Raw genomic sequence first — 12232 nt, 5'->3', positions numbered from 1 at the left:
TTCTGTGCCAGCCTAAATTTCTAACTAACATAATTTTTCACGCGCTTCATCCTATTGAATAGTTTAAGGCAGACAGTAAACACTCCCTAAAGTTAATCACCATCAGCTAAAAGAAAACAAAAGTATGACATGAAACTTATTATTTAGAAGAAGCAATGCAATGAATCAATTGGATAAGCTTAATATTAAACTCATCATTTTCAACACTGGTATTATATTACTTAGGTAAAAACAATGACTGCAGATACTGGAATTAAATTACTTCTTCATACCTTTTGGAGAGTTTTGAGAAGATGCCATGTGATTTATTTTGCAATCTGCAACTTCTAAGTTATGCAAGCTAGTAATTGCATCAGTGATCTTGAGCTTTGAAGGCTGCAGCTCATTTACCTACATAAAAAGATATAATACTTAATATTCTAGATGACTTTCAGACAAAAATATTCAGAAATAATTTAACTTTTTCTGTTTCATGTAATATGAAACTAAATTTGAATTTGTAAACTTTACAGTCTATCATTATTCACCATTAGTATTCGGTAGAAATGTTACCAACATTAGTAGACTGAGCTCATGATATGTTTTTATTTGCATCAAGACAACAATCGAGCTGTGAAAACTTATGTATTCTAAAGTTCTATGTACTCGTTCAAAAATAAAAATACGTGATCCTCTGGAATTCACGAGGCATATTATAGTTATTACATTTGTCAAGATGTTCATGGACATGTGGAGGTACTCAAGTTTTCAAAATCTGGATTAAAGCAGCTTTCGAACTAGAGATTTGAGGGGTTTTGGATCTGTTCTAATTTTTTTATCCAAATGACTTTGAACACCACAGTTTAAACAGATTGAGAATTTCTGGTTTTACACATCAACAGCGATATAGAATATGAAGTATGGAATATATTTTTCTGTTGAGCCTTTATAACATTCTTACATACAGTTGGAGAGAAAGTGGGAGACAAGTGTTGCATAAAAATCAAAGTCTATGTGCAAAATGTGGAAATTAGCACCAAAAGAAACATCCTAACTTGGTAGGAGTGGTAAATAAAAATCAGGATTCAGTTTTCAATTGCCAAAGTAACTAAACGGTTAAGAAAGAGAGAGTATCAGCAATGGTAAAATTGTAATGTTTAGGTTGTACAATTGATTCATGGCTGTAGACCAGACAAATGTAATTAAGTTGGTTAGAGGTCAAACATATAAAAAAAGAATATCACACTATCAGAGGCTGCAGTACAGACTTTATAATTATGAAAAGGTAATAGAAGAAAGAATTTGCAGACAATCAAAGTAATAAAATTCACAGAGGAGATTCCTCTGAGGAGAAATGGAATCTCTACTAAAGGGTATAAATAAACAAAAAAAAAAAATTGAGATCTTAAACCACCTACAGGACTCTTTTCTCAAGCACTATGCTTACCTCTAAAAGAGGAACACCTTGTCATTTTCACTTATTAGCAACCAATTAGATCAGGAAGCTGAGTTAGGAACATAACATGTGATCTACCATATAAATGAATCATAGCTAATACGCACCTTCAGTTCCTTTTGCTACCTCTGCTCCATAACCTTTATGCCATTAACAACACAAAGCAAACAATTTGCTTGAAAGCGCCAATATTTCAAATGTCATGTGAATATCCATTGACTATAGCCTTAAATTTATACACTTAAGAATAGGTCCAAACAAAAAAAATCAAGTCAATTGAATTGAGACAGGGTAAATTTTAGAAAATGCAGGAGTGAATTAGCTGAGGTGATGTATAAGAAGTGAAATTAGTGCACAGATTTATTGATCAGCAATGAGATATTAAAAGGAAAATATAAACAGGATTCAATCCATTCACTTCCCATTTTAATGGTAGGGGCAAGATAATGGCAGTTGCTAAAGTTTCACAATCTTTCATTCATTTATATATTGAAAGGAGGCTTAGTGCCTTAGTTTTTTATTCCATGTCCCACTGTTAAAAGGTGACAGGCCAGGTCTCCAATGCCTTGGAAATGCAGCATGTAAAAGGTCAGCATTAATGTAAGTGACAGTGCTTTTCTAGAACTGCTTGAAAGCCAAAAGCAGGTGTGCTGATCCACACCATAAAGAAAGCCCATCAAAACATTCAGCAATTGGATCCACACTTAAAGTCCACCTAACCCATGGAGTCTTTGTAGGACCGTCCAAAAATCCTCACTCGATCTTCCTAGCCCCACCATCAATATGTCTTCTCATTCTCCATCAGTCCAACCAACCCATTGACATCATCCAACCCTCAATCTCTACTCCTTCTCAAATGATTGCCTACAATAGGAAATGGATTTCAAAATGGGCTGAGGAGCAGGAAAGGAGCAAGGACAAGGCCCAGACACAGCACATGCCAGAACTTGAGAGCAATATCTTAAGGCCCCAATGATAGTAGTTGACACCAGCGGATATTAAAATCGAAAATACAAGGTGATAAAAGGGAGCCAGATGAAAGATGGAGTTCAAGTCTGAGCATGCAGTAGAAATAGTGAGGAAAAGGTCACGTGAGCAGGCAAGCCACTGAACAGCAGTCTACAAACTATGTTAAAGAGAAACTCAGAACATTAAATGGATATATCAATGTGAAAAGAGCCTCAACAGAACAACATTAAAATGGTCAGCATTAAGCATGCACACTTTAAAAATACTTTTACAGAATCATAGCTTATATTGTAATTGAATTTTAATGGCTTGTGTATGACTATAGCACAATGAATGTCAAGGTTTTAGGAGAACTCATTAGCAACATTAAGTTTTCCATATTTGAATATTTATGTTCAGTAAAATGTCATATGAAACTGTCACATGGGTGTCCATTACCTTGAATTATTTCTCCTTATGACTTATAGTCTCATAACAAATAATCAAAAATGCAACAATTGTATAAAAGAGGCTTTGTAAAAGAAACAACACAGAACATGGTCTGCCAGATGTCCACTAGTGGAAAGAAATGTAGGGAATTACATTTTTAATTTTGAAAAGAAACTAACTTCCTGTTATTGCCTGGGTATCTATTCAAATCTTAAAAAACAACAAATCCAGCATTAATTACCAGTTCATATTTTAAATTTCTCAAATCTAATAAAGGGAGTGTACCGTATAGGGCTTCTTATTATTCAAGTTGTTTTGCAACATATTTCCCCAAAAATTCAATGGGATACTACACCTCCCAATATGTTCCTTTTCACTTATGATTTTTCACATTCTAACAGTGACAATAATTCTGCCCTCAGCAGCAATTCAATACCGAGAAAACACATTTCCCAACAATAAAAGGGGAAATTACTCAAATCATCTTCATTCTAGCAGAAGAGACTGCTATTATGTTATTACTTACAACCCCTTGTGCTCCAAAGCAGAAGAAAAACCAATGGACAAACCTCTAAAAGTGGGATCATAAAAGCTTCAAAATGTCACATCAGTTGTTTTAAAAAACAGTTTGGGAATTTTAAATCAGCGTTTCTAAGCTCCTTAAGCTGATAGTTAATGACTGATGACTAGTCTGTAAAATATGCTGTATGTTCAAGTGACTATGTACATAAAATAACTGTCCGATGACCGCGGACGGGAAATATTTTTTCAAAAATCAGTGTTCATTCCAAATCAGAAATGTTCATTCAAATCATTAAAGATCAATTTTTCAAGAGAATATTAATAAAACCACCGACTATGCTTGTTGCCGCCATAGCCACAGTCCTTTCGACGTCATTATAAGCATCCAGATAGGACTGGCGAAATAGCTTCGTATTTTGTTTTGTGCAGTAGCTTAGTTGCCGTGAAATGAATTCTAATAGAATTGATGCACAGTAGACATAGGAACAACCCATAGTGACACATTCACTAACACGCTTGCAAATGTGTGAATGAAAATAAAACCAAGATACATTAAACCTGTGTCTGAAAGTTGTTTACAACAATTAATGTTAAGTTTAAGTTGCCTTATCCGGCTGGTAGGAAATAAAAGGCCATTTGTAAATTAGAAACTGAAGGAATATACTTATTTGATAGCTTACCTGAGTAAATGTTTGGAATTCATTTAGACTTGTATTGCTTTTTATTGGAGATGTCAGTTCTAGTTCTTCATCTACTAAAGTTGAATCATTCAACGATAGTTGGGAGAGTTCAGGTTCTTCCATGATCCCAATATTTGATTCAATTTCCTAAGAGTATTTACAAAATGGATTATTACAATTCCCAGTAGCATAAAAATTGATGAGAAAGCTCAAGAACATGGCTCATAAACTTGAATTACATTCAACATCATAAGCTCTAGCTACCTAATATTATAGTAAAATAACATTGCAAAAACCTCTCTATAGTTAAAAAGTACTCAAAATGCAACAGCATTGCTGGAGATTAGTATTGTTGAGTGTTTAATCTTTACATTTAACAATTCTTCAATTAAAAACATCCTCAATGAGTCCTATTTTGCCAAACTGTGCAATTTTTAACAGTTCAAACATTCAAAGCTTTTACATTTAATCTATTTTGCGAGACAGGAATTGTAGTCCATTTACTTCAGTATAAAACTTTCAGCACCGGCTGAGGAACATTATTTGTTTCAGCAACTTCTGATAGAAAAGAAGGAAGTGTTAGAGATGTATGAGGCCAAGAAATTATCCTATTGGTAGAAATAATAAAGAAGATGGTGCTAATTGGACATAGTACTACTTTCGAGGATGGACATTTTATTTCATCTTTAATATAAATTGGTGCAGCCAAGTGAACAGTTCTGATAATCAGTGATAGGGTTGGTAGAAACAGAGGAAAAAGGTTTCTTTCAGAGGACTTGAGACTACATATTGTTTTAGAGTGGGTCTTTCGATATCAAGTTTTAAGTTAGAAATAAAACAGTGTTCGAAGCAGCAATTTTCAAAGTCACTCCACAGCTCCAATAAAGAATGTACAGTAACAAAAGACCCCGTGCTGGAAAGACAGCCAAAACTTCCAACAACTAATTCACATTACACAGGCACAAGCCATTGTCTTCCTCCAATAAGTAACATTAAAAAGAAAATTCACGGCTAGAGATCAAACACATTTGGATTGATTGGGCTCCTAATTGTTTTCTGCACATCAACAACTTTTTAGAAAACTAAAGATGACACTTATATAGCAGAAGCATTTAAAGAAAAATGCTAAAGAGTAGAAAAAACAACAGGATTTCCCCACAATATTTATCTCCTTTAATGCAGACTACAATATTAAACTTGACTTTAATAGTACTATAAAGAGGAAAATAAACACTAAATGATTCAGCATTTTTCTCCTTCTGAATAATCCAGTAGTAGATTGTAATCATGAACAGCAGGTCCAAGAGAGCTTACAATAAAACAAAAATTAGAATTTTAAAGATATTAAAAATGTTGGGAAATCATGCACATAAATAATTCACAAACTAAGTGTTACAGTAAGCAATGTGGACTGTTTTCTTTGTCTCATTTTGTTATAGGTGCTGCCAGAGTTACTTCATCTGCACTGAATCTGTTGCCCCAGCTCCTTCTAATCAGACTTGAACAGTTCCTGTCAGATTCTCTGTCTTCCACATTTGCTGCTATTCTAAATATAACTTTGCGTTCTTTTCTCATCCTCAACAACACATCTGCAAATTGAGTTTCTTATAGATGCTCTGGTTTCCTCTCTCAATCCAAAGTGCAGGTTTGGTAAACTGGTGATGCCCATAGTGTTCAGGGATGTGTAGGTTAGGTGCATTGATCAATGGTGAATATAGAATAATAGGGGAGGGGAATGGGCCTGGGTGGGTTACTCTTCAGAGGGTCAGTGTGGACTCGTTGGGCCGAAGGGCCTGTTTCCATACAGTATGGATTCAAAGAAACATTTGTGTCGAAAGGCAGTGCAGTTAGCAGGCCAAGCAGCAGTGTTTATCAAGCCTATAATTTTATAATTGTCCAGCACTGGATTGGAGGGACCTTTCTTGAATTATTTGCAGGCCTCAGCCTGGACTTTCTTGTGGACTACTTAGGATTTATTTTGAATCTGGGTCAGCAGGAATTTATGGTCTAGAAACAGAACCATTCAAACCCTCAAGCTGAGTTAATGGCTAGTTGTTGTCAACTTCAGCTGCCTTTCAACTGTCTTACCAAATAAGAACTAGGAGAAAGTGAGGACTGTAGATGGTGGAGATCAGAGTCAAAACGTGGGGCGCTGGAAAAGCACAGCAGGTCAGACAGCATACTAAACATCAGCATTAATGTTACAAGTCAATTTGCTTTAAATTAACACAGCTAACATAAAAGCTGAAACAATCATCTCAGACTGGAGAGAAAAATCTGATTTTCAAATTTGATAGAGTAATTCAGCGAGTTTACAGGGTTTTAAAAATATTTGTGACCTGGTTTCATCTCCTACCTAGTACAATGATATTAAAGGTATCTCTTCGCTGGTGAGACGAAGTTTGGCAGCATTGATGCAGTTCTTCATGGCCATAAGCCCACAGCACAGAATATGATAAACTGGCAAACACATTGAATGTACAATGGCCCAGATCTTCTGGTTACCACAAGATAAAAGACTCTCTACTAATGGCCACTTTTATAGTCAGATCTATCCTGGATGCCTTCATCGTAAGAAATTGGGTAGGAGTCTACACAGTGCATGACCAGAACTGGAGGCCAATACACCTTCCTTTTAACGACGATAGCGGTCTTTTCCAGCAAGTAAAATGTTTAAAATAACTAAGTATGATCAGGAAACACTTAGGGACAAGGCTACAGGAAGATTGGAAAGGGAACTGAATTGAGAAATGGCCTCAATCTCTGTTCAACAACATTTCCCAGTGCCCTACAGTTAACGCTACAAGTCTTGCCCTGGTTTGCCTTACCAAAAGGCAACACCTCACATTTATCAAAAGTAAATGTCATGTGCCACTTCGCCTATCTGATCAAATCCCACTGTTCTCTCAGATAACCTTCTTCACAGTCCACTCTGCAACCAATTTTGGTGTTATCCACAAACTGACCACTTGATATAAATCACAAAACAATGGACTCTGGACTCAGAACCAATCCTTGTGGCCTCCAGTCCAAATAACAACCCTCAATCACCACCCTCTGTCTTTTACCATCAAGCCAATTTTGTATCTCTTCCTGGATCCCACATGTTCTAACCTGACCAAGTCTATCATGTAAGACTTTGTCAAAGGCCTTGCTAAGCTCCATGTAGACAATGTCTACCATTCTGCCTTCATCGACATGGTAACCTCATCAAAAAACTCAAAGTTAGTGAGACTCAACTTCCCATACACAAAGCCATGCTGACTATTCCTAAACAGTCCTTGCCTTTCCAAATGCACATAAATCCTATCTCTCAGCATGCCCTCCAACAACGCACCCACAACTCACAACAGACTTGTTAGTCTTTAGTTCCTAGGCTTTTCCTTTCAGCGTTTCTTAAACAATGGCCCAATATTAGCCATCATCCACTTTTCCATCAGTTCACCTACGGCTGTTGATGATACAAATATTTTGCAAGGGACCCCACAATCTCTTCCCTAGTTTCTCTCAATATTCTGGGATAGGGTGGCATGGTGGTTCAGTGGTTAGCAGTGGGAACAAACTGGAAATTTAAGAAGGAAGCTAAAAAGTAAGTGAGAATTAGAGAAGTTAAGACAGACAACAGATTCAAAGGAGCAGAAAACTCAAGGAGGGATCATACAGTATGGTCAAGTGAAACAGGGATTGATAGGAAGGTTGAGGGGAGTAACAAATTAAGAATATTATATATGAATGCACAAAGCATAAGAAATAAGATGGATGAGCTCGAGGCTCAGTTGGAAATTGGCAGGTACGATGTTGTGGGGATAACTGAAATGTGGCCTCAAGTGGGCAGGGCTTGGAAATGAATATTCAAGGCTATATGTGCTATCAAAAGGACAGACTGACGGGCAGAGGGGGTAGGGTGGCCCTGTTGGTGAGGAAGGATATTCAGTCACTTGTGAGGGTGGATATAGAATCAGGATACGTAGAGTCAGTATGGATACAGCGGAGAAATTCTATGAGTAGAAAGACCCTAATGGGAGTTATCTAAAGGCCCGAAACAGTAGTCTGGATGTAGAATGTAAGTTGAATAAGGAGTTGAAACTGGAATAACTACGATTGTTATAGGGGATTTCAACATGCAGGTAGACTGGGAGAATCAGGATGGTACTGGACCCCAAGAAAGGGAGTTTATGGAGTGCCTCAGAGATGGATTCTTAGACCAACTTGTACTGGAACCTACCAGGGAGAAGGCAATTCTGGATCTGGTGTTGTGCAACGAACCAGATTTGACCAGGAACTCAAAGTAAAGGAGCCATTAGGAGATAGTAACCACAATATGATAAGTTTTAATCTGCAATTTGAGGGGGAGAAGGGAAAATTGGAAGTGTCAGTATTGCAGTTGAACCAAAGGGAACGATGGAGCGATGAAGGAGGAACTGGCCAAAGTTCAATGGTTCAATACCCTAGCAGGGATGGCAGTGGAACAACAATGGCAGGTATTTCTCGATATAATGCAGAAGGTGCAGGATCAGTTCAGTCCAAAGAGAAAGAAAGATCCTAAGGGGAGGCAGGAGCAGCCGTGGCTGACGAGGGAAGTTAAGGACTGTATAAAGATAAAAAAGTATAACATAGCAAAGATGAGCAGGAAGCTGAGGATTGGGAAACTTTTAAAGATCAACAGAAGATAACTAAAAAGGCAATACGCGGAGAAAAAAAAAAATGAAGTACAAAAGGCAAACTGGCCAAAAACATATATATATATATATAATATATATTAAAAAAAAGAAGAGGATAGTAAAAGCCTTTTTAGGTATGTGACAAGAAAAAAAATGGTTAAGACTAAAAGACTTCAGCCCTGGAAGACAGAAACGGGTGAATTTATTATGGGCAACAAGAAAATGGCAGAAGAGTTGAATAGGTATTTTGGATCTGTCTTCACTGGGGACGACACAAACAATCTACGAGATATAATAATGGCTGAAGGACTTAGGGTAATAGATGAACTGAAGGGAATTTATATTGGGCAGGAAATGGTGTTGGAAATACTATTAGGTTTGAAGGCTGATAAGTCCCCGGGACCAGATGGTCTGCATCCCAGGGTTGTTAAGGAAGTGCCTCTAGAAATCATGGATGCACTGGTGATCATTTTCCAATGTTCTATCAATTCAGGATCGGTTCCTGTGGATTGGAGGGTGGCTAATATTGTCCCACTTTTCAAGAAGGGAGGGAGAGAGAAAACGGAATTATAGACCGGTTAGCCTGACGTCAGTGGTGGGAAAGATGCTGGAGTCAATTATAAAAGATAAAATTACGACTCATTTGGATAGCAGTAACAGGATAGGTCAGAGTCAGCATGAATTTACGAAGGGGAAAATCATGCTTGACTAATCTTCTGGAATTTCTTTGAGGATGTAACTATGAAATGGACAAAGGGAGAGCCAGTGGATGTAATGTACCTGGACTTTCAGAAAGTCTTTGATAAAATCCGACATAGGAGATGAGTGAGCAAAATTAGCGCACATGGTATTGGGGGCAAAACACTGATTTGGATTGAAAATTGGCTGATTGACAGGAAGCAAAGAATGATAGGTGGTGATCAGTGGGATACCACAAGGTTCAGTGCTGGGACTGCAGCTGTTTACAATGTACACCAATGATATAGATGAAGGTATTAAAAGTAACATTAGCAAATTTGCTGATGACACAAAGCTGGATGGCAGGGTGAAATGTGAGGAGGATGTTATGAGAATATAGGGTGACTTGGACAGGCTGGTAAGTGGATGGATGCATGGCAGATGCAATTTAATGTGGATAAATGTGTGGTTATACACTTTGGTGGCAAGAACCGCAAGGCAGATTACTGTCTAAAAGGAGTCAAGTAAAGGGGACGTACAACGAGATCTAGATGTTCTTGCACATCAGTTAATGAAAGCAAGCATACAGCAGGCAGTGAAGAAAACTAATGGCATGCTGGCCTTCATAACAAGAGGAATTGAGTATAGGAGCAAAGAGGTCTTTCTGCAGCTGTGCACGGCACCTGAAGTACGGTGTGCAGTTTTGGATTCCAAATTTGAGGAAGGACATTCTGGCTATTGAGGGAGTGCATGAAGTCAATTCCCAGAATAACGGGACTATCATATGTTGAAAGATTGCCATGACTGGGCTTGTATACACTTCAGTTTAGAAGGTTGAGAGGGGATCTGATTGAGACATAAGATTATTAAAGGATTAGACACTCTGGAGGCAGGAAGCATGGTTCTGCTGATGGGTGAGTCTAGAATCAGAGGACGTAGTTTAAAAATAGGAGGTCGGCCATTTAGAACAGTTGAGGAGAAACGTCTTCACCCAGATAGTCGTGGATATATGGAATCCTTTGCCCCAGAAGGCAGTGGAGGCCAAGTTGCTGGATAATTTCAAGAAAGAGATGGATAGAGCTCTTAAAGATAGTGGAATCAAGAGTTATGGGGATATGGCAGGAACAGGATACTGATTGTGGATGATCAGCTATGATCATAATGAATGGTGGTGCTGGCTCGAAGGGCCAAATGGCCTACTTCTGCACCATGTTGTCTATTGCCTCAGCACACCAAGAACACAGGTTGGATTTCACCTTTGGGCAAAATGTGGAGTTTGCACTTTCTCCCCATGTCTGCATGGGTTTCCTCTCACAGGCCGAAGATGTATAGCTTAGGTGGACTGGCTATGCCAAATTGCTCATAGCATCCAAAACTGTACAGGGTAGGTGCAGCAATGGTTAATGCAAGATAAGATAGGGAGGCGAGTCTGGGCGAGATGTTCTTCAGACAGTCAGTCAGTCTGGACTTGTTGGGCTGACTGGCCTGCTTCTATAGTATAGGGATGCTATACTTGATCAGGTCCCAGGGATATACCAATCTTAATGCAGTTAAGACCTCCAGCACCACCTCCTCTTGAATGTGGACACTTTTCAGGATATCACTATTTACTTCAGAATATCCTCGCTTCCATGTCTTTCTCCAGTAAATACTGAAACAAAATATTCATTTACTATCTCACCTATATCCTGCGGTTCAACTATAGGCAGCCTTGTTGATTCTTAAGAGGCCCTATTCTCTCCACAATTACTCTTTGCCCCTAAAGTACTTGTAGAATTTCTTAGGATTCTCAGAATCAGAGATGCACAGCATGGACACAGACCCTTTGGTCCAACTCATGCATGCTGACCAGACATCATAAATTAATCAAGTCCCATCTGCCAGTACTTGGCCCACATCCCTCTAAACCCTTTCTATTCATATACCCATCCAAATATTTTTTAAATGTTGCAATCATACCAGCCTCCACCACTTCTTCTGGCAGCTCACTCTATACATGTACCACTCTGACTGCAAACTGTGCCCCTTGGGTTTCTTTTAAATCTTGCCTCTCTCACCTTGAACCTCTCTCACCCTCTAGTTTTGAGTTATCGGATGATAGGGTATGCCTATTTGCCCTATCCATGTTAGGGTAAATAAATAGGAAAATCAAGCCTGTCATGATTTTACAAACCTTTATCATTAACTTTATTTGCCAAAGCTCTCTCATGTCCCCATTTTGCCCTTCGGATTTCCCCAAATATACCCCTACTCAGAGTTCAAGGAATGTTTGCAAGAATTTTCTGGTGTGAGCAAACTGTAGGCTATACAGTACTTGTCTTAGTATTGTGAATGAGATAGGATTAATTCAGGATTTTACAGGAAAGGCTGTGACCATAAAACGTTTGAATCTTACATTCAGTTTGCATCAGAGTGTGAAAAAATTATTTATAAACGAGGATAATTATGACAGCATAAAAATAAAGCTGGCTGAAGTGATTTAGTAAGTTAGGTTAAAAGAACAGGTCATTTCAGAATACTTGGAATAGGTACATTCTAAAGAGTAAGAAAAATTCCAAGAGTCAGCCTCACCAACTATCCTTAACTAAAAAGATAGTAATAATCTTACGCTGAAAGCATATAATTGTGCAAAGTGGTAAGTTAAATGATTGGACACACTAAACCAAAGAAGGATCAGTAAAAATAGAGGGAAAAATTACAGTACAGTACAAGGGAAAGCAAGCCAGAAATAAGCATAAGAGTTTCTATAAATAATGACAAAAGACCAGACTTAAGAATATGAGTGTTTATCCTAAGTAAGCCTCGAAAAATAATAATGGAAAACATGACAGCAGTCGAATTAAACAGGCTTATTTCAT

At 38.0% G+C, this 12232-nt stretch overlaps 1 protein-coding gene across 8 annotated transcripts in view; it reads right to left on the bottom strand.

Moving 5' to 3' along the window:
• The window catches only part of cep295 (centrosomal protein 295), a 201025-nt gene that overhangs the window by 51764 nt on the left and 137029 nt on the right, over positions 1–12232 (bottom strand). For all 8 annotated transcript variants that reach the window (XR_011961542.1, XM_072577814.1, XM_072577812.1 and 5 more), the window contains 2 exons: positions 4036–4182; positions 273–390 (listed from right to left, as the gene is read on the bottom strand). Coding sequence is in view for 6 of the 8 variants with exons in the window: in XM_072577814.1 (XP_072433915.1) it covers positions 273–390; positions 4036–4182 (265 nt within the window). In the remaining 2 variants the exon portion in view is untranslated. Of the gene's footprint in view, positions 1–272; positions 391–4035; positions 4183–12232 lie in introns of those variants that run through there.

This window comes from Chiloscyllium punctatum, chromosome 9 (genome assembly GCF_047496795.1).
Source record: "Chiloscyllium punctatum isolate Juve2018m chromosome 9, sChiPun1.3, whole genome shotgun sequence".
In the NCBI taxonomy this organism is placed as follows: Eukaryota; Metazoa; Chordata; class Chondrichthyes; order Orectolobiformes; family Hemiscylliidae; genus Chiloscyllium; species Chiloscyllium punctatum.
Note: the sequence above shows the minus strand (reverse complement) of the source record. Positions and strands in the feature narration are given on the sequence as shown.